At 52.7% G+C, this 22,064-nt stretch overlaps 8 protein-coding genes across 8 annotated transcripts; 4 read left to right on the forward strand and 4 right to left on the reverse strand.

The window, feature by feature from the left end:
* Positions 1–3,223: 3,223 nt before the first annotated feature.
* On the forward strand, positions 3,224–5,044 carry J4E78_001689 (uncharacterized protein; the record flags this gene model as incomplete). Its single annotated transcript, XM_049362344.1, has 1 exon — positions 3,224–5,044. One exon carries the CDS (start codon positions 3,224–3,226, stop codon positions 5,042–5,044), a length of 1,821 nt encoding a protein of 606 aa, XP_049224936.1.
* Positions 5,045–6,881: 1,837 nt separating this feature from the next.
* Positions 6,882–7,677, forward strand: J4E78_001690 (uncharacterized protein; the record flags this gene model as incomplete). Its single annotated transcript, XM_049362345.1, has 3 exons — positions 6,882–7,168; positions 7,220–7,459; positions 7,512–7,677. 3 exons carry the CDS (start codon positions 6,882–6,884, stop codon positions 7,675–7,677), a joined length of 693 nt encoding a protein of 230 aa, XP_049224937.1.
* Positions 7,678–8,719: 1,042 nt separating this feature from the next.
* On the reverse strand, positions 8,720–10,510 carry J4E78_001691 (uncharacterized protein; the record flags this gene model as incomplete). Its single annotated transcript, XM_049362346.1, has 1 exon — positions 8,720–10,510. One exon carries the CDS (start codon positions 10,508–10,510, stop codon positions 8,720–8,722), a length of 1,791 nt encoding a protein of 596 aa, XP_049224938.1.
* Positions 10,511–11,080: 570 nt separating this feature from the next.
* J4E78_001692 (uncharacterized protein) lies at positions 11,081–12,744 on the reverse strand (the record flags this gene model as incomplete). The annotated part of the gene is made up of 3 exons (XM_049362347.1): positions 11,081–11,402; positions 11,496–11,595; positions 12,378–12,744. The coding sequence occupies 3 exons, from the start codon at positions 12,742–12,744 to the stop codon at positions 11,081–11,083; spliced, it is 789 nt and encodes a 262-aa protein (XP_049224939.1).
* A 1,181-nt stretch (positions 12,745–13,925) lies between these two features.
* On the reverse strand, positions 13,926–15,771 carry J4E78_001693 (uncharacterized protein; the record flags this gene model as incomplete). Its single annotated transcript, XM_049362348.1, has 3 exons — positions 13,926–14,050; positions 14,104–15,540; positions 15,591–15,771. 3 exons carry the CDS (start codon positions 15,769–15,771, stop codon positions 13,926–13,928), a joined length of 1,743 nt encoding a protein of 580 aa, XP_049224940.1.
* Positions 15,772–16,159: 388 nt separating this feature from the next.
* On the forward strand, positions 16,160–17,548 carry J4E78_001694 (uncharacterized protein; the record flags this gene model as incomplete). Its single annotated transcript, XM_049362349.1, has 2 exons — positions 16,160–16,852; positions 16,907–17,548. 2 exons carry the CDS (start codon positions 16,160–16,162, stop codon positions 17,546–17,548), a joined length of 1,335 nt encoding a protein of 444 aa, XP_049224941.1.
* Positions 17,549–17,883: 335 nt separating this feature from the next.
* J4E78_001695 (uncharacterized protein) lies at positions 17,884–20,267 on the reverse strand (the record flags this gene model as incomplete). The annotated part of the gene is made up of 6 exons (XM_049362350.1): positions 17,884–18,006; positions 18,056–18,701; positions 18,764–19,032; positions 19,205–19,563; positions 19,617–19,886; positions 20,024–20,267. The coding sequence occupies 6 exons, from the start codon at positions 20,265–20,267 to the stop codon at positions 17,884–17,886; spliced, it is 1,911 nt and encodes a 636-aa protein (XP_049224942.1).
* Positions 20,268–20,561: 294 nt separating this feature from the next.
* J4E78_001696 (uncharacterized protein) lies at positions 20,562–22,001 on the forward strand (the record flags this gene model as incomplete). The annotated part of the gene is made up of 1 exon (XM_049362351.1): positions 20,562–22,001. One exon carries the CDS (start codon positions 20,562–20,564, stop codon positions 21,999–22,001), a length of 1,440 nt encoding a protein of 479 aa, XP_049224943.1.
* Positions 22,002–22,064: the final 63 nt, after the last annotated feature.

The raw sequence follows: 22,064 nt of genomic DNA on the forward strand, positions 1-22,064 counted from the left end.
GCAGTACCTATTGCCGCGCGCATTTGAAGTGGGCGTTGAAGATACCTAGGTACGATTGAGCAGCTTGAAGTTCCGACTCGCGTCATGCATGCAGCTTCTTCTTCTCAACACCTGGGCACACTAGCAGCGACGGCACTGTTACATGCAAAGTGTCAGCATTCACTGCGGACCCGGCGGGCTGACCCAGGCATAGAGAAGGATGCATCCGCGCATTAACACGCTAACAATGCGCTGTCTGTAAGGTTTGCAGGGTCTTTCACACCACAGCCACAGATCGCGATGACACGCGTTGCGGTGTACATTGATACCTGACAAAGCAACAGTCCAAAGCGGTCAACAGTAGGGCTGGAAAAGAATATTTACATGGCTAAAGATCGCGCGGCACGCCCAGCGCACTGCTGCTCTTACGCCTGCTCTGATAACTAGCAACAAATCTACCCCATTAACATCGGTCAACAAACGAAATCTTCTGTCGGTCAAAACTCGTTCCACACCGCCCCATATTCGACCTTCGACGTATCGTAATCCAACCACTTCTCAACGGTGCAAGAATCATCGCTTTTGATTCTGTGACCAGAAATCTTTACAGGCGTGTCGCTGATCATAGGAAGGTTGATCTTGCCTTCGAAATACAAACTATCTACCCGGAATTCGAGATGCGCGGTATTGCCAGAGATCCGAATGGGTCCACCAATGGATGGTCTGTTCTCGTATAGTCGAGCTTCGCAGTCGAGGTCGAGTGGCTTTCGTAAGTCGAGAGGCGGTGATTTAATGATCGCGTCCATAGGTATTCTATTTACTCTTTTGAGCTCTTCTAGAACGTCTCGAAGTCTTTCTGTGTCCTTGTCAATCCTGCATTTCCCATTGCCACCATCTCTTGAACGCTGGCTTTGGTGTCTGTAACACCAATCTTGGACTATGTCAAGGCCAGGCCCCATAACCATGGTGCCTTTCAATAGCCCAAGGTTGAGGTGGGCCTCGAGCAAGCCACGTTCCTGTGTATGGTCATCAAGGCCTTGAACAACCATGCGCAGACTACTTTTTAGTTCTGGGTGTTTATGCTCAATGAGTGGGCACTGAATCCAGTAAGTACCCATAGCCGCAACGAAAGTCTGCTTGGCACGGCACGCCTCGTGCTGGCTCATGAGGCTTTTCTCATCCTCGCTGCGTTCTGGAGTCCATGGGTTTTCGGGTTGCTTCCCCCAATAACTGTTCACATACTCCCCTGCATGTGAGGGTATGGCTGCGTCGACACCGTCGCTTGTGAACTCTTCCGATTTGATCTTCTTACTGGACAGAATCTCATGGTCGTCTGGGATGGGTTCATCGAGCTCCCTTTTGAGGTCGTTTGCTGCAGGTGGTGTAGATGGAGGAGTAATTGTAGATGGAGGAGTAATTGTAGATGGAGGAGTAATTGTAGATGGAGGAGTAATTGTAGATGGAGGAGTGACTGTGGGTGGAGGAGTGATTGTAGATGGAGGAGTGATTGTAGATGGAGGAGTGATTGTAGATGGAGGAGTAATGTGCCAACCATGCGTGGTGTGCCACTCTGTCGCAAGTTCCTCGAATATCTTTCTCGGATATACTGGCAGCTGCAATGATTGTCAGTAAAACGAATCGACTAAAGAAACTAGATCTGAACTGAAGTAATAGAGTACGGTACTTGCCAGATTTTCTGCCACGCCGCTGGCTTTCAGCTTTGCCAGTCCTTTCTTCAGCATCTTGATTTGAACCCAAAGTTCTACCTTGCCCAAGTCCGCAGGGGAAATCACATCCCAGAATAGTGCGTGTCTGCGCATCTCTTTGCTGTTCATGTTGAAAAGCGTGACGAGAATATTATCAATGCCGAGACGACGTTCTCCATTGATTTTGTACACTGTGCCGTCATATGAGTAAGTGTCCTCTTCCACCTCTTTCTTCACCTCGACAACAACTGGATTGGACATTTTGTATGAGTTAGAAGACTGCAGAAATAATAAAGATATCGTCATGTCTTTATATGAAGAACTTTTGGATCCCTGCAGGCGTTCATACGGACGCGTCGCGCTAGGGACTACTAGTGCTCACTAGGACGCGCCGAATAAGAAAACCTTCCCCAGCCATCTTGAATCTTGAAACCGTATCGATCACCATGACTGAGATTTCGATAGCCTCTTAGACTCCATCGCGTTCTTTCGATATTAAATTGTTTCGGTCCGGGTCAGGTTGTGGTATAGTGTTGCTTCCTGTCATCGGGCCTTACTGTTAGCGCGTAGTGTCTTGAGCCCTCAGGGTCAAATGCCACGCCACTTCCATCGTAAGAACGCGTTCGCGGAACCTTTTGTGGCGATGATTCCTGAAAACAAACTCCAAGGTTGTATGCCATCAGTCTATCCGCAATTTGCTCGTCTCGTGCCAACGTTACCTGCTTAGGTATATGACTGTTACGGTGAGGGGCAACCACTACCACTCGGTTTCGATAACGTATCTCGCGCATGTACTATTGGAAGCTTTCATCCCCAAGCATGACGTCTTGCAGAATTTCAGGTTTCCTTTCGATATGCTAATCAATACTTCGTGTTTAGGAAGTGTCTCTAGCATATCCACATCTAGTCCGGAAGCGATGCTAAAATCATCTTCCGGAATAATCGAGACCACGAATAGATATTCGCAAAGCTTGCTAACGTCCAACTGCGAGAGTGTTAGCACAACTACTCCATGTCAGCCAAACGCTTGCTACATTAGACCGGACCGATGTAGAAGGCGCCCGTTGGCCTATAGAAACGCGACGCATTCATTCTTTTGCGTTCACTACGAGATCTCTACTACAAATATACGCTACATAAAAAATGAACAGGACCAAATATCTATATGTCGCCCACATTGTTTGCAATGGCGTGTCATTACCCGAGTGATGGATTCCAGGGTCTGATTCACATCATGTGTATTGGACTTTCACCACTCTCATGTGCGTACGATCGCGCCTTTGCCAAGTATTCGCAGATATGGCCACCTCCGAGTTGCTATACTTACATTCACTCCCTGCCTCGTCCGCAAGAGGCAGAAACACAACCTACGTACTTCAGACGCGGTGATAATACGTTCTCGGTTCAACTACACCTGCGGTACCTACCTACCACTTACGACTCTTCTGCCTCAAATAGACCGTCACGCTCCTACTGCAGGCTACTTCAAGAGAATAAGAGGGCTCTCGTATACAAACACACACCCTGTCGTCGCCAGTATGCCTCTCCTAGCTCTGACCAAGGGACAAAAGAAGGCAGCGAAGAGAGCTGCCAAGAGACAAGGTGCATCAGCTACTAAGGAGGTTGCTCCGAGTAACGTGGAGTATACACTAGTCGATACTATCGAGCCTGAGCGGTTCGACGCGCCCGCCATTCCACTCATACCTACCCAGGACAGCGCAACATCGACACGGGATGATGGTGTTTCTACTCCTCAGCCCTCCAGCTTTATGTCTTCTGAAGACATCGACGCTGCTTCATCTACCTCAACTGCCTTACAGCAGCTACCACCATCGAGCACTGATGTCACTGGGTGTCAATCCTCAGGTCCTTCGCCTACGTTGTCCGCACTGCCTTTAGAGTCCCTGGGTAGCTTCAACGATAGCTTCACCTTCGAAGCTCGCACTGGCGTTGCCACGTTTGGTGAACGCTCAAACATCACTGACGTTTTCAACAACGAGTATGGATCTTCTTTCCCCCAGGATGTTGAGGACATTGAGGATGAAAGTCCAACTTTATTGGCTTTCAGCGAAGCCTTCGTGAAAGAGCTAGGTAGTCCTACGTTTACGACCGCCGCAGCATCGAGCAAGGCTTTTGAGGAAGCCTTGTCACGAAAGCCGGATGCGACAGGGGCATCAATCTTCACGCGGCTCGAGGACGCCACTATTGACGACGCCCCAGCATCTGTATGCACATCCAAGTTTCCATTCACGGCTGCTGATATCCAGAAAAAGACGAAAGCACCGTCGGAGGATACACATCAGGAGCGGGCGCTTGTGCCGTACTACACACCCAAGCAAATTGGCCGTGCTATATACCACGAAGTGGATCAAGGTCTCGACGAGACCAGCACCAATCTTTCACTTGGAAATATATTTCCTTGTCGAATATTCTTAGCGAGCACGGGTGGTGTGATCCAATGTATCGCCTACGACCAACTTCTACATGATGTCGATACTATCAAGGATGACGGCGGGTCAGACTTTGATTCGGTCGCTTCTCCAAGCAAGGGTTACCTCGAGCCCTTCAGTAGAGCACATGACAAGACCTCCGAGAGTATTGACAGTCGCATCGAAGACGCCCAGTCAGACCTCGGCATCCCCGAAAGGCTTCACGATGTGAACAACGCGGGTTTAGAGGGTTCCGAAGTATCCGACTTGTGTGATCGCGAAGAGCTCTCGAGCCATACGGAAGGTTCGAATTTCGGTTCGGACGATGCTGCATCGGTCAGTACTGAGAAGTGCGAAGTTGTTGCGACGCAGCAAGGAAGTCCCCAATCAACCACACGCTCAGGCAGCAAAGAAGAGCTTTGCGACACAGCACTGAACGATCTCTCCAATGGAGAGCTTGCGGAGAAAGTGGTGACTAGTCCTCAAGTTCAAGCAGCTTCCAACGGTGGTCCCGATGTGAGTATAATACGTCTCGGTACGGAGCTCCTCTCCTCTTACCTTGAAGTCATGGAGGCCGAGGAAAGCGGAAAGGTTACTCGAGACGCCGTGGTCACCGCGTTCCTGAAGCTTGTCAACATCGAGCGAAAGAAGCGAGGGTTTCATGCTCTACCGTCTTTATACACAGCACATAGTGTGCTGAGCAGTAGCATTCTTCAGCACACAGTAAAGCTTGGTACAACAACTGTTGCGTCTTTTGTTGCTCAGTTGAGCTTCGATGAGAAAGACGAGGTCGAGATGGGCGATGTGTGTGCGGCTTGGGATCGATTGGGCCGTGAGGAAGTGGGACAGCAACCGATGGCTTCTGAAGGCATCATGGCTACGTTAGGCAGGGCTTTGGGTAGGCTCGGTGGTTCGTATCTTGAGAAGTGAGTCTGAGCGAATGAGAAAATGCAAACATCCTCCATGTCGTCTTTTGCGGTGCTTAGAGTCACCTTGACGTTCGTGTTGACTATGTACCGTGCATGTAACGCTCTGGTAGTACATCATACATGAATTCGATACAGTTGTCTTTTCAAGCCTCTTTGCGAGACGGCTAATCAGCGCTGTATGACGGTACAGAAATCCTTCCGCTAGATCTTCACGCCATCTAATTTTGCACTGCGAAATTTTGCACACCTCGCTCGTACGAATCGGATAGCTGATCTCCCAGCTCGAATTGCCTGCGCAGCCGCGGTGTGGCAAACGACAACAAGGCTTGTCAGGGGTCGGTGGTAAGCAGGAGCTTTGGTGGATCATGAGATGGCTCCGGGAATCGTACTCGGCAAGATCTGATATCCACAACGCGCAGATGAAACAACACAAGATCTTGGAAGGCCGATATCGTTCATAGCAGCAGCCACACTGGTCACACAGGGACAAGAATCTACATCGGTATACAGCAGCGGCTGAAGTTGATGTTGCCACACACCAGGATGCAGATTCTCCTTTCCACCGTGGTGTAGTACTGTAAACCGGATGCAATCCCTGCCTACGTCCTTCATGTTTCCTTCTTCCGCGATGATGCCGTGATAGCCATCGGATGGACCGACCCTGATCTACGCGCCATCAAGGACATGGCTGGGTAAATTCGTACGACATCTAGATGCCACCGGCTTGCCAGCTAATATGAGGCATTCGGCGGTCTTGGACCTAGGGAACTGGGCAAGTTGCGCGACCTACAAGCGCAGCCGTAGTGCCCCGATGCTGTACGCGAAGCCGTTAGTGCTGTATACTGATGGTCGCTTCGAATGGTGTTGCACCAGCAGTTCATTCTGTAGTCCATGTTTTTAGTCAAATACTATCGTGTCGATCGCCTAACTCAGTACAGGCGATCAAGGCAGAATGAGAGTTCGCGAAGTGATGATCTCCTAAACACCGAATGTGTGATCTGTGAAGAGTTCGCGAACCTCGATACACTTCCAGGGGTGCCTTGACCTGTCAGTAATAACACCACCATTATGCGCTCATGTAGTGCATAGTAACATTGTTTTCATGTACTCACCGACCTCGAGATCCACTCATGCACTCCACACATCATCTCCGCTCAAGATACCCACCGCGCTTGGCATGTCTTACCAGGATCGGTAGAAAAGCCGGCTACTATACATCTTGGCAGATCCTCTTCATCCGGTGGTTATCCTGAGTTTGCCGAGGCTTCCCGCCATGAGCGCCCAATGTTTCATCACGTGCGCCACTGTCGCTAACAATATCATCGCCTACATGACATTAGCGCGGCGGGTGTTCCTTCCAAGCTTCGTTGTCTTCCGAGGAGTGTGGGGTAAGGCGACCACCTGTACCCTAGTGGCGTTCTTTTATATTAACATCCTGTGAACCGGGTTGAGAAAGCGCGTAAAGCCCGGATCAGCGATATTATCTTTGTGGTGTCGTGCAGATGGGTGCAAGGGGCATGGATCTTTGTGCTCTTCTATCTTTTCCATGATTACCGAGGCCGGTCAATGAACGGTGCAGCTTGCCGTGTTCGTGGTTCCTAGGCCGTTCTAGTCAGTGCGCTGGGCGTGCTTTTCGAAATGAGAGGACTGGAACACACCATCGTCGTTGACACCAAGACGGATGTAGACAGAGGCGAGATGATACCTCATGACCACCAAAGGCGACTTCTTCCAGCGATTCAGGCTCATCTCCACCTCGGAGTTGACATATAAGCTCGTTGCTTCTCGCAGTTCAGTATCATCACCGCATCCAGCACAGATCTCCAACTCAGCTCAACATGGTCTCTTTCAAGTCCCTCCTTCTCGCCGCTGTGGCTACCACCAGCGTACTCGCCGCTCCCTTTGACTTCCTCACTGAGCGTGACGATGGCAACGCAACTGCTCTTGAGAAGCGTCAGTCCACTCCCAGCGCTGAGGGCTACAACAACGGGTACTTCTACTCGTGGTGGACTGATGGCGGTGGTTCCGCTCAGTACACAATGGGAGAGGGCAGCAGGTACTCCGTGACCTGGAGGAACACCGGCAACTTCGTCGGTGGCAAGGGATGGAACCCTGGAACTGGCCGGTATGTCATCTGGAAGTACTAAGCTTCATCATTTGCTGATCCCCATCCTAGCACGATCAACTACGGCGGATCTTTCCAGCCTCAGGGTAACGGTTACCTTGCCGTCTACGGTTGGACCCGCAACCCGCTTGTGGAGTACTACGTGATCGAGTCTTACGGCACCTACAACCCCAGCAGCGGATCCCAGCGCAAGGGCAGCTTCACGACTGACGGCGGTACCTACGACGTCTCCACCTCCACCCGTACCAACCAGCCCTCCATCGATGGAACAAGGACCTTTCAGCAGTACTGGTAAGTCTGCAAGCAACATGTGGATGCCGGACGCACACTAACAAACTCTCAGGTCTGTCCGCACGCAAAAGCGCGTCGGTGGCAGCGTCAACATGCAAAACCACTTCAACGCCTGGGCTCGTTACGGCATGAACTTGGGCCAGCACTACTACCAGATCGTCGCCACTGAGGGTTACCAGTCTTCTGGCAGCTCGGACATCTATGTGCAGACTTCCTAAGTCAGGATGGGTCGCGGATAATCGGATGAGCAGTCGGTGTGCAAGAACAGACAATAGCGGCGCTTCGGTTGCTGTCCGAATTAGACTGTAGATACGGGCGATGCGGGTCGTTCGAACTAGTCCGTAATGTGTCAATCTAATCGCTCGTTCAAATATCGTTCGCCTTGAACTCCCTGCATTGACTTCCTTTTCTCCCATGTCCCTGCAAGCAGACTTCCAAGCAATTATGTCGGCCACCTTCTGGAATCGGCCAAGCTTTCCTCGTGTTGTGGCTGCATGCCAAGCTCAGAACGTGGCTGCCAAGGTAGGAGATATATTACTTATGGGTCATGATCTCGCAAGCGGAAATAACGCCCATCAGCCGAGAAGACGTAAGGGGTGGCTGCATGTGGCGTCGAACTGTGATATAAGTCCTCGTTACGGGTCTCCTCATCCGTCAGGCCTTTAGTTTGTAGGGCCAATCTTCGGGCATGAGGAGATTGAGTGCTGAGCAAAGTTGGACATACTCCATGGCAAAGCCCAATGTCCGGGGACGTGCTGTGTTATCGCCAGTACACGGTCGACCGAACATGTATCAACACTGTAATGCTGTTAGTCGAGTGACGATGGGACACAACGAGGTTTATGAAGAAGAACGCAGTGCAGCAATTTCCCCTATCCAAGAGTGAGACGCTGTTGCCCATGTTCACTTCTGGAGCCGGCTTCTTGCCGACGGGTCCATCCGCTCGATATATTATCGTCGATCGCGACGTTCGCCACAGGGAGAGGGGTATGCAGTCGACGACAATTTTTCGTTGATAGTCACCATGTCTTCGACTGACTGTAGTGAACGTGAGTGATGGTGGCAGACGCGTCAATGTTGGAAGTATGACGATGGGAAGCCACGGATGCGCCTTACCCGATTGGGCGCACTGGCACGCAAGCCACCCTAGAGATACAACATTTATTCATCACGGCAATGGAGACAAGCAAGCATCGCAATACTGATACATCATTATCATATCTTCATTGAGTGGTGTATTTCCCCTCCTAGTATATACATCTACATCTTATTGAACACATTCGTACCCGTAACATACTCCTCAGTCCCCTCTCTCCTCCGGCTCTCCGTAACATTCTCATAAGTCTCCTCTGTAACAATGAGCTCATCGCTCAAGCTCTCCAACAACACACTACTCTCCGCTTCCGCGCCGGCCATGTAATCGAAGCTTTCGCCAGACTCACTGCCCGCCTTCTCAAACACATCAGCACCGCCATCGAACCACCGGGCTTGCTCGCCTATCCAGTCAACTCCACCCGTGCGTCGGTCGCGGCGTACGACTTCCTTTTCTTCGAGAGGTAGAAGGGGGAGGTCGGTCTTGGGAGGGAGGATGGTGCGACGGTGCCAGGCGCCGAGGAACATGCCTTCGGGGTCGACTTCGTTGCGGACGCGGTTGTATTCGTCTAGGTCGTTGCCGTATACGGAGGAGAGGTATGCGTTGTCGACGGATTGGAAATTCTTCGCCCAGTGAGGTCGGCCGTTGTACTCTTTCATCAGGTGTTCGAAGGCCTGGTAGTAGCGTTCGCGGCAAGGGGGGTCCTGGCCGTAGGGACGGTAGAGCGTTGCGTTGAGGTACAGAGCAGGTTGATCAGGATATGAGGTGTCCAGGAATGGACGCGGTTCTCGGTTGACGGTGTTTGCGATGCGGACTTCGATGGGCGAGTGGACGTAGAGACCCTTGGTGCTGAAGGGAATGCCGGAAGATTGCTCGTCGCCGTGCAACCAGTCTGTCAATCGCGACAGTACCTCGGGACCCTTGTCGAGGGGCACGCTCCATTCGTTGACGAATTGCGAGTAGAGACAGTTCATCAACAGCTCCGTGCGCTGCTCGCCAACAGCAGAGATGAGAGCGCCGTCTTTAAAACCGTACTGCATGCCGAAGACGAACCACTCCACCCAAGGCAGGAAGCGCGGGACATACTGCGATATCCAGAGGAGAATGTGGTATGTGTGGAAGCCGACGCTGCCGCCATACCAGTTGTACTCCGGTTGCCGATGTGCCTTGTCTGTCTTGTCCGCCCGCCATACGACTGCACGCTTCATGTATGGTAGCCACCATACTCGCGTAAACTCGCTCGATGTCCAGAGCCCGTTGTTCCAATCTGCCAAAACATCTTCAATCGGTAGTATAGTCTGTATCCATTCGACGTTGTTCGCTTCGATCATCTGGAACTCGATTTCGACGATAATGCCTAATGCGCCCAGCGAGACGAGCGCGGCCCGGAAGAGATCCGGCGATTGCTGGGGGGAACAGCGTACGGCTTGGCCGTTCGCCAGCACTATACGCAGACTTTGGACGCGGTCGGAGAGGAGGCCGTGGTTGTATGAGCTGCCGTGCGTCGCTGTCGCAATCGCTCCCGCCAGCGATTGGTCGTCGATGGATCCGAGATTCGGCATAGTCAAGCCGTGGCTCTTCGCTTGTAGGTTGAGATTGTGTAGGCGTATTCCAGCCTGCACAGTCATCGTCTTGCGCTCCTTGTCCACGTTCAACACCTCCTTGTAGTCGTCGAGGTTGATCATCCATGCCGACGTGCATGTTATATCTGAGGGTGAATGTCCGCATCCTACAGTAACTACGCGCTTTCGCATACGTCTCGCAAGGTTAACAACCTTCTGCACTTCTTGAAGACTCTGCGGCCGGATGTAGAGCTCCGGCCGCGAATGGAACGTCCGAGCCCATGTGTGATGGATGTGTGACTGCGATGCGCGGAAGGGAACGTCGGGGTCCGTACGGTCCAACTCGATGTTGAAGCGTGGCGGCATCATGACGCCGGATAGAGGCGACTGCGCCATCCTCGTGGTGTTGAGAATACACGATGCATGAGTTGAGATGATGGCGTACACATGAAAGATTGTCGCGATCGAAGGGTCCAGATGACGTTAGCGGCATATCAGTCTGGACCCCGCCAGAGCACGATAATATCTCGGAGCTATCTCGGGAATATCGCAGCTTCCTCGACAGGCCAACGTCTTCTTCTATGGTGCGCTGTCCATTCACGAGGTTTGACACCTATACATTGGCGCCAGAGTATTAAGAAATGTATCACTGCATTTTTGTGCTGGATTTTGAATTCGATAGAGGCTTTGGCATCGAGGAATGAGTTCCATTAATGAGATTAAATGACAAACGAGGGACCCCATTACCCCAATACTGAGGTACTGAGGCGTTTTCGTCGGTACTTCAGCATTGGGGTAATGTGGTCCATTATTCGTCATCTATTTTCATCGAACTCGACAACTCGTTCCTTTAGTTCCTAGCAGCAATACATGTCACGAGATTGCGCCCGCCAAAGCCATCCTCGTCATCATTCGCCGCCGCCATACTCGATCCTAGACGATCCCTCCCATAGCCCATATCCACGCCTACAACTTACTCAACACCTTCTCCTCCCTCCCCTTCAACCCCGGATGCTGCGTGATAATCGGCCTAGTAACCGCAAAGAAAGCCGTTCCACCCGATTTGCTCGAGAACTGCGCCTTAGAGCCAACGTGGAAGAAAGCAAAGTCGCCCGCAACAAGGTGGTGTGTGACGCCGGTCGCCTCGTCTAATACGTCGATTTGGCCGTTGAGAACGTACTTGGTCTCCTCGTAGTCGTAGGTGGGGATGTTGCGTGTGGGGCCGGCTTTAATGCGGTAGAAGCCTGAGGTCAGGTATGTGGGGGAGTCGGTGGTTTGGGTGCGGATGCTGGGGGGTGCGTTAGATGGGAAGACTATGAGTTTGGTTTGGAGAAGAGGTGGGGATGTTGATGTTGTGAGGTGCAGTGGTTGGTGGACTTACGAGTGGAAGTCTGCGACGATGGCGCTCTCGCCCTCGGGGATGGGGATGTACTCATTGCCCGCGCCCTTGATAATGGTGAGAGGTACGTATTTCTGAGACACTATAGAATGGTAAGTATGTGTTTCCTAGTCGACGCTGAATTGATTCAGGTGCTGTCGCTACTTACTGGCTGGTGATGTATGTGTGGTATTGGGTTTGAAGGAGAAGTTGGGGGATTCGTGAGTCAATTATCTAATGTTTAGAGCCAGATACCTTTGTTCATATACATCGAGCAAACTGCGCCTGAGTACTACTTTGGCCCCGTTGAGCACTGATTGCTGCCTACCCCTTCTTCTCCTCTCCGTGATATTTGTCCGCATTGGGTAAGTCGTGCCGGGCAGCCTAGCGTAGACAACCTGACCTTGTACTCGTCGAACGTAGCTTGAGATCCACCTCATATTTGAAGCCGATTGGAGAACCGACGTTAGATCTATCGTGTATTGCGTGATATGCGGTGAGATTCGCGGTGCAGGTACGGGGAAGGGACCTGGCGCTAGCGCAATCTAGATTGAACTGTCATCACATCTCCATCCTCACACGCTACAATCTTCCCACATTTCGTGACTGTCCCCTGAACATCTACCGAACAGTAGTATAAACTCAAAGTGAACACGAATACCAAATGACGAGCAAGCTAAACATCAGCCCCATCCCAGCTCTTCCTATCCAAGAAAATAACAACGCAGCTCATCACACGTCACAGCCCAAACACCCCCCATCATCACGGCGCCATCCCACCATCCTCATAATGAAACAACTCCATCAGCCACCTCCAAGAACCCGCATACAATCGCTCCACACCATGCGTCTCCAAAAAACACAGCGCCTGATCCCACGGCAAACCCCCCTTCCTCATCAACCCTTCCTCCAGTATACCCTTAAACTGCGTATCCAGCGGCTGGAAAAGGCGCGTGGTCTCTGCAGGTGAAATGCCGGAAACGTGGATGTTGTTCGGTGTAAAGGTTGTACCGGTGAACTTCCAGCGGACGGCCGTTTGGATGATCTTGAAAGCTATCGTGTAGCGGGAGTAGAGGGTGTCGCCGGGCATTTCGTATAGGTGAGTGATGTGGGTATGCATTAGGTCTACGAAGTTGGCCATCGAGCCGGCCGTACTGGGGGCGGTGGTCGGGATGTGGGATAAGATCTTCTGGCTTCCCGACTCGATCGTGGAAGACTTGGGGTCAATGTGCCAGCGGGTGATAGGGTCCATTGCTGCGATAGACAGTCAGATCTCAATCATTTGTTGACTTGGTGGAAGGCGTCTTACCTGCTTCCGCAAGGCCAAATGCTTCCAGTCTGTGAAAGATGGCAAGACAATACTTCTTCATCGCGTTGAGATGCTGTTTTCTTCGTGTTAGTCTACGGCTTGAATCCCGGGTCACCAGGAGTTGGTCGCTGAATATATTGGCAACCTTTTCGTATGCATGTACATGTGTGTACTCCTTCCCCGAGGGTTCTTTCCATCCGCGAAGGTCCGGACGCTGGAGTTCCAAAGCATCGGCGGCGTCTGCGCGATCGCATACTCGCAGCAGACGCAAAGCATCGTTGCAGCGATCTTGCCAGTCCAGTAGTTGTATCTCGACATCTTTTCTTTCGGTGTATTCCTTGCTCTCACAGGGTGTTGGATTTGCCCCATCCGTTGACTGGGTACGCAGCCCTGTGGTGGAACTTCTCGTGCTGATAGTGGGGAACAGCCGCCGCAGCGGAAGCGAGGACCAAAAGGGTGGTACACTTGACGGAGGGTTGCTTGTGCGTATCAAATTGTCACAGTCGCCGCTGAAGTGATCTCGACGAGGACAGGTGAAGCAGACGACCTTCTCCAGATTCGCGCAGTCTAGTTTAGAAGTGGTTTCCTGCTTGCAGTCGTCGCAAAAATGCCTTGTTGGTATAACCGCATCGGGATCGTTTGGGGTGTATGACATGCTACGTAGGTGGTGAAAGGGATGGAATAAGAGATGATGGTGCAGATGCGACCTGGAACAAAATTGAATAAGTGAGAGATGTTGACGTGAGGGCGAAACAAGAACGCAAGACAGGACGCGGGTACCCGTGACGCCAAGCTCATGTGTTACCCAGGTAGCAAACGGACCTTGAGGCGACCGCGAGTTGACCGCGAGTTGCGCAAAGCGTGACAACTTAAATACCAAAGGTTGTAGTCACGTATATCTCGCATGTTGTACATCCTAGCGAGATCGACGAGACTTCCCTATGAGCAAACGATTCGTCGTTTCCTATGACCATGGCCAAGACGAGTAGTCGAGCTAGAAAGGTCCCGGAACGACACACACTATCGTTCTTATTTTCGGGGGTGAAAAGCCACGGCTTGTTCGGTTGCATGTCAATTCGTACTGTCGTGACGCGTGCTTCCTCGTCCATCTCATGGGCCAACGATTACCGCAACGGGATACCTTCATCTCCATCATCGTTCAATGTGTCCATCTCATCTCCGCCAAACCCTTCACTACCCACATCATCACCGACATCAAAGCGCATAAACTTCTCGTTCTTCGCCTCAGCTGCATAATGGTTAGCATTGCCTTCCCCACAAAACGGGTCAAGGGATACTCACTACCCCACTCCACAACCTGTCCATCTTGAACTTCGCAGTCCTTAAGAACAGTCTTGTCACCATCTTTAGCATCGCCACCCTCCATCTTACATCTCCGGCCCAGGATGCAGTCTGTGAGTTGTACGTTTGGTCCGATCTCGACTCCGTCCATCAACAGACACCGCAACAACCTTGCACCCTCGCTGATCTTGCAGTTTGGTCCAATGACGCTTTCCTTGATGTTGGTCTTCTCTTCTACGATGACATTGTCCGCCAGCAGTGAGTTCTCGGCTTCTACGCGGCATTTCCTTGGGATGGACTCCTTGTGAACGATCTTTGATTGGTGGGCGAATGGGGATGCTGCTTCTTTGCCGACTTCCTCGATCGACTGCAGCTTTGCTAGGCGGAGTGAGACGGTAAGCAGAAGATGTGAGTCGTCTACACGGCGAATGAGCGGTTCGGCTGGTCCTGACGGCTGAACGTAGGCAAGGATCGGTGGTACCGTAAGTTTCGAGTTTGCGGTGAGCGATTTCGCGGATTCGGGTATGCTGGATGACTTTGTGACTCTTGACGCGAGTGTTGCTGGGGCTTTCGAGTCGGATTCTGTGTTACTGCCGGAGTACGTTGTGCTGAACTTGGATACATCGATCTCTTCCTCGACAACCTGCGACCCGTGATCCGACTCCTCGTCCTCGCCCTGGAGTATCTGCCGCAGACCCAACTTGTCTCCCAGACCGTTTTGCCAGCCCGCCTTCGCCCACCATCCCAAAACCTCCTCGCTGATGCTCTCGAATTTCTCGTTCTTCTTGATCATCTCAATAACCCAGTATGGGAAGAAATAGATGTGTGCGTCGCGGTGGGTCGTAAGCATTCTTATCCGCGCGTGCTGGCGAATGAGGGAATGTCGCAGTGGAAATGTCTTGTTCTCCTCCGTGATGTCGTTCAGTGTGTCGGTGGGTACGGAGTAGACGAGTTTCGAGATGTTGCGGCGCAGCGAGTCTGTCGGGACAGGGACGATGGACGTAGGTAGCGGTGTTGTCGCAATGAAATCCGTCTCCTCCTTCTTCCTGCTGCCTTCTCCCTTGGCCTGGTACCACACGCCCATGCCGCCCCTTCTTCCGAGCTTCTCTCCGCCAGCGCCGAAGGCGATCTTGCTGCCGTTGTGATCTAGTCCTCCACTAGCTCCTGCGAATCCGCCCTGTTCTACCATCCATGCGTCTGCCAACGCTGTGCCATCCAATTCGCATACGAGATCGCATGGCAGTATTATGAAGTCGCCTTTGATCGCATTTTGTAGCTCAGGTAACCGGAAGAGGTCGCCCGTACTCGTCTGATGTGAGAGGTCTTTCGGCGCAAGGATATCGGGCTTCGGCGAAGGGAGGGTTGTGAGGTGTGGGTTCTGCGACATGGCGGCCTCGATGGCTTCTAATGACTCTGGCGGTGTCACGACTGTGATGTCTAAAAAGTGTTAATATAAATCATAGAAGAAACATATGCGTAATGTATACCCGTGACTCCCATGCGGTAACACCATTCCAGAGGATACCAGACCATAGGCCTGTTCGCAATGGGCAGCAGAGCCTTTGGTATTTCCTTGGGCGTGGATGTGAAGGTACTGAAGGAAGCACCAGGTCCGCACAGAATGAGGGCCTGGAAGCCCGGCGCGGGCAGACTCGTCGCGTGAGGCATCGTGGTGTGTGCGGTGGGTGTCGCGATATGGACGTAGTATGGTAGCTCTGAGTCTATCTCGATCCTTTCTGAATAGAAGGCGCTATTTCTGGCTTCGCCTGTGGAAGGTGGTATTGACGTATATCCGCTGAGTGATGCTGCAGGTACAAAGGCGTGTGGGGTGTAAGAGTCACCCCGCGGCCACCAAAAGTTCGAGGGCTGACTCGCGCACACTCCCGGAGGGCCTGCAAGCGCGTGTCAGGCAAGCAAGCAAGCTTCAGCTCCCAGCCACTCGCCCTGGCGTGCCGGCCGTCAACAACAGGGAAGCAGCCGAGCGGCAGCGGCTGACGACCAAAACAACGCCCGACCCGCCCACGAAACATTTCACGATACCATGACCTGAGACGCCATGTCGTCCTTCAACTACGACCGCTACGATCGCCGCCAGAACAACTCGCGCAACCGCGGCGCCCTCGGTTTCTACGTTCCTCTGATCCTCACCGTCACCGTCGCAACCGCCGGTCTCGCAGCCTGGGTCTGGAGTGCGCGCGAGGACAGCCGCGACTACTCGTCCGATGACGATCTCTCCTATGGCGAAGATTCGGCCCACGAAAAGCGACAGGGCAGGGCGCCTGCAGCACGCGATGTCTCTGGGTTCCCTGTAGGCGAAGGGGGCGGTGAGGGCTATGGCTACGGCGATGGCACGCTGCTTGGCCGCGCACAAGGCGTCATCCGTCGCACACCATCACCACAGCAGCTCTTCGATACCGTGAGCAAGAAGACAGCTGCGGGCTGGGCCGCGGCGGGTGCTGCAGCTGGTGCGGCCCTCGCTTCCATCCGCGAGGAAGACAAAGACGAAGCTTTTGGCGACCACTCTCGATGGAATGAGGAGGCCACCATAAGGAGGAATGTCGAGGCGCAGAGCCGGGACAGCAATGCCGCAGTCGATGTGCAGGCACGAAGCTTCGCGGAGAGCGTACGAAAGGCTGAAGGCAGAGGCCAGGGCTACGGAGGAAGGAGGAAGACGGTAGTCTTGGTCGTCAGCGCAGAAAGCCTGGACCGGTTAGACGATGACGAGGGCTCGTACCGCGAAGAAAACGCTGTAAGCCTTCCATCTCGTCTTCCTTCTCACGTGCCCATAACTAACAGCTCGCAGACCATCCTCTCCCACCTTCCCGACACCGACTTCTCCCGAACCAAGCTCTTCGTCCTCATATACTCCCCGTCGATGCGCTCGCGCCCACAATCCCGCGCCAACTCTCGCACTGGCTCGTCTTCGCTCGGCGACTCGTACTCTGCCATCAGCACACCTGCACGCACACCAGGCGAGGAGCTGTCGTCCGTTGAACCCGTCATCTACACACCTGCACCCAGCACCAGAGGCTCTGACAACTCGCTCTGGAACACCCTCCACTCCCAGGCCCTCCGCCTCGTCGAGGACCCAGCTATGGTCATGCCTTTCAACACCACCACTGGCTTCGTGCACATGCTTAGGCATCTCGGACCGGAGCTTGTCTACGTTGTCGACGCATTGAGTGGCGTGAACGGTCAGAACATTGATGACATCAGGAAGTGGGTTGGGCAGACCATCGTCGTTGTTGGGGGTGATGGCACTGGCCTTGGTGGGCTCGTTGACACGGACGATGAGGGCCCCATGCGCAAGGGCAAGGAGAGCGAGCACACTGTTAGGTGGTGGCAGGTTCGCAATGACATGATCGGTCTGGGCAAGGGCGTCGAGGTGGTGGATGCCTCTAGGCTTGAAGACGACTACGAAAGGAGGGTCGGTGGACGCGAGTAGATTCGCTTGCTTCTGTACTGGCCTGGAGTTTGACCATGTTACCGATGTGTATAGGGACCTTTCGCGATGCTTGTATCTGATTAACGACGAATATACCATGCTTTTTGACAGACTGGGCTCATCACGAAATGACGCTGTGCGCAAGGAAAGACAAGAATGTGAGAACAGTGAACGCCTGCGCAAAGCCGATGACGCGGGCTTTGCTGCATACATCGCATTCTATCTTGACAACAACCTAATCCCTAAGACCATGTAGACGCCTGCCTTGAAAATTTCCTTGTGAAACCCGCTTGGAAAGCCTCAACGCCGGTTCGAGAGATGATAGCGCGAGGAATCTACATCTGAACTCGGAGCAGGTAGCGGAGCTTGACCTGGGCGACGTCATAGGCAATGTATTCGTTGTACTGCAAGTACGCGTTGGGTACATTGGTAGCACCAGGTGGTGTCGATACATCGGGCTAGTATGGTTAGCTGCGAATCCAAATCTGAGAATGAGAGCATGCTTACCATCATGCAGCCCTTGAGGGCTGGGTTCACGCAACCCGCGTCCTTCCACTTCTTTGGACCAGTCTGCCCCATACCGAATGTGCTGTGTAGGCCCTTCTTGGCGGCGTCCTCCCCAGCAGTGTACGAAGCGTCGGTAAGCTCATGCATTGGGTTGCCGAGCTCAGCTTCACAGAGAAGAAGCAGGGCAGTGCCTCCAGAATTGTACGAAGCGCAGTAGTTGGCGGATTTTGAAGACATATCCGCGAGATAGATACCTTTGCCAAACATGTATCCGCTGACAGGGGCTTCCGGTGGAGCGATTCTGAGACCTTGACCCAAGATACCACCATAGTTGGTGACTCGGGATCCGTGCCAAAGCAAGCGGCGGTTGCTTGCGATCTTCGCATACTTGCTCTTGTCGAAACGGTCGAATTCTCCTTGACGCTCGATGCGGAAAATCTCTTGAACTTTGTAGCTGACATGATGTGTCTTGCCCTTCGAGTTGTTGAGATACTCGTCGATCTCCACGAATTCGCGACTCTTGTGTTGAAGAGGGGTCATCTCGTTCATGCCAAGTCCCTGGAATTGTTTGTCGAGCTTGTTCACATCGCTCTTGTCCTTCAATTGGTCCTTGAGCATGGCAGCAGTCTCCTTCATGTCCGACAGACTATAGTGGAGTACGAAGTCAGTATATGCCTCACATGCATTCGTACAGTCAAGAAGACTTACCTCTCAAGTAGCTCAATCTCCTTCTTAAGGAGTGTGATGTCTCGAATGACCGGCGGGCGATTGCGACCGAAGGCGTGTGGGATGAGAGAGAAGTACTGGTTCGACAGACGTTCAACCTCTGCCCTTGAATCGTTGTCGTTCTCGTCGATAAGCACGGACAGGTCCTTCAAAGTCTGGAAACCACGAGCGATGGTACCTTTACTAAGCTTACCCAGTGGGAGCTTGTTTGCGTCGTAGTTCAGGGCAGTCATGGTTTGATTGAAGTAATCCTAGTTGAAAATGTTAGCCTGAAATTCGTGTTGCCGCATACGCATCGCTAAAAAGTAACGGATGGACACGTCCTGAGGCTATGTAGTCTCCAGCTCCATGATCTTTCGTTTTTTTTCAAAATGCGACGCGGGTTGTAGCCACCCGGGTACTCCAAAAGCACTGGATTCTTACCTGGTTGAAGATGAGCTTCATAAGATCCTGGACCGGGGGAGACAAGGTGCTGTCGGGCGCTACGCCATTGGTCTCGTTGACATCAGCACCAGCATCGGCATCGCCGTCGTCATCGTCATCCGAGTCAGGGTTGTAGGAGCGCTCTACGTAGGCGTATTTGCCAGCCTTCGGCTCGTCACCGCGGTTCGCCCACTTGAGGCCAGACTTGTCCTTGAACTTCTTCTCAAACTCCTGCATGGCATTACTGAGGCCTCCATCGCCAAGCATCTTCATCTGGCCACGGTCGCCGACTCGCCCCCAGCGTGTCCACGTTCGGTAGCTGGAGCCATCGGTGAGAAGCTGGACTTTGTAGAACTTGTCTAAGGTAGTCAGCATACACGTCCAAAATCTGGGATTGACTGCCGTTACTCACTGTTGTTTGCAGACGAATTCGTTTGGTTGAGTGACGCGTCGTAGATCGTGCCGTCGTTGTTGTCGATGTAAACGCGCCAGCTAGACAGAGGGCAATGCTCGTCTACGGAGATGGCAATCTGCTTGGACTTGGCATTTTGTCCATCTCCAACTTTGGCATTCTCTTTGATCTTGGGCTTCTTGGTCTCCTGTTGTGCAGTTGGTGGTGATGCAGATGACGCCGCGCGCTTCTTTGACCCGTTTTGGACAGGGGCAGGAGCAGAGGCAGGAGCTGGCGCCGCCGCAGAAGACAACACATATTGCGACTCAGGAATATAGGAATCTGCTCCAACCATCAATTTGAAGTTCTTCGTTAAGAGTTGAAAAGCATGTTGCGGTTCTGAGTGCGTCGGAATGTTGTGGACTTACCTGTCGCCTCGCACTCGTCGAGCCATTCGAGGCTAACGATCGACACGTTCTGAGCAACAGCAGTCTTGACTTTCGTGGAATTGCTTTCGAATTCTTTTTGCGTTGCGATGAGATGGGTGGTGTCCGGCGTGACGCTCGACAGGAACTCGGCGCCGAGTGACGTTATACGCGTTTGTAGCGTCTTCTGAGTTACTCCACTCGGGAAGCGGCCAGATGCCGCGATGGACAATCCAGTGAGTACCATTGATGCGATTGATGCGATTGATGCGATTGACTTCGATGAACCTTGGAAGACGCGATGCAGCTGGATTGGGGGCGCAGAATGGCTATTTGAACATTTGGTTGAGACGGAACCAGGTGGCCGATGAGACGGTGGCCTGTGTTCGGAAGGAACGCCCTTAGGCATCAGCGCCCAAAGCGGACTAGCCCGCGTTTCTGCCTTCGCGAACGGAACGCGTGCACACATGATAAGTCGTGCCACAAGCACCCGCATCATCACGACAGCAAACTTCACTCATCAACGTCGCTTCCTGTCAAGATGGCATCACTACTCACCATACCGCTGGAATTGCTGGTCGCGGTATCAGAATACCTCCCTACTGAAGATCTTGGTTCACTTCGTCTTGCATGCAAACAAACCGAGAAGTCGCTTTATGAATGGTTTTCCAAAGAGTTCTTCTTCAAGAAGCAGTTCATGCTCACGCACAAGAGCCTACAGGCGCTCATCGACATATCCAAGCATGCCAGTCTTTCCAAGAAGCTGGTACATATCATCATTGCCACCAATGTCTACAGCGAGATACCACTACGCTTCAGGGACGACGACGCCGCTACGCGCTACATTCAGGGCTACGAGGACCAGAAAGCGCTTTTGGGTACTGGGATCGACCGCGAGATGCTTACGGAAGCTTTCGAGCGTCTCGAGAACCTCACCACCGTCGGGATCCGCGACTTCAACGCAGGCAATCGAGTTCGTGATGGCAAGAGCTGGAGCTCCTGGGGCGCAACTACCGTCCATCGCGAGACCGGTATTGAGCTACGGTTCGCCGATCGCGATTCCTTCGGACAGGATGTCGGCACTCGTTTCACGTCTCGCGTCTTCTCCAGCGTGTTGTACGCTTTGGGCAAGGCTAACCGACGGCCTACTGAGTTTGAGGTGTTGCTTCGTCAGCGCGGCCTGCCCGACACGGCATTCTTCCTTCCAGACTACATCAGACCTACAGTGGAGCCCATACTGCAGAACACGAGCACGTTACTCTTGAATGTGGACCTCAAGCCTCGTTACCTGCACACCCATAGTAATGGAACGTCAGTGGATCCAAACGCGGGACGCTCGCTTCGGCGCTTCCTCCATTTCACTCCCAATCTCGTTCATCTTCGCCTGAACTTTGAGAAACATCTGGTGGCTAATAACGAGGACTTTCTGCAGTGGTTGGCTACTCCGAAACCCACTACCGGCTCAAATACAGCGACTTTTCTTGACCCTGTCCCAGTTGCTCTACCGCTCTTAAAGAACCTCGAGCTTGGTCAGCTGAGCGCTCGGGCTGATATTCTGTTCAACTTCATCTCCAAGTTCGCGCCGACTCTGGAAGATCTGAGCCTTTGGAGGATGAACATCCCCGCTGTAGTCGCTCCACCTCACGGACACAAGCCCAACTTCTGGCGCGACTTCTTCCGCAAGCTGTCCAAGACGCCGCGACTTGGTCTTACTCATCTTAAAGTCGGCATGTTGCAACAAGACCACATGTATGTGACTTTCAAGAGCGATGATGCAAACAGCAATTTGAACATCCCAGTCCCGGCGAAGAAGGTGATGGAGTACGCCGGAGCAGATATGGGCAAGTTTTGGGAGGAATTACAGGAAGAGGTGACCGTGGATTGGCCGGCGACGGTACCCGTCGATCTTGACGCAAGCGACGTACAAAGTGAAGATGAAGACGAAGAGATGGACGATGATGAAGACGATAGCGATGAGTGAGACGAGTTTCTAGGTGCTTTCATGATGTTACGATCCATACTCCCTTATTCCAGCCTTTCCTTT

Source organism: Alternaria triticimaculans (assembly GCF_023758025.1).
Source record: "Alternaria triticimaculans strain BMP 0046 chromosome Unknown scaffold_2, whole genome shotgun sequence".
Classification (NCBI taxonomy): Eukaryota; Fungi; Ascomycota; class Dothideomycetes; order Pleosporales; family Pleosporaceae; genus Alternaria; species Alternaria triticimaculans.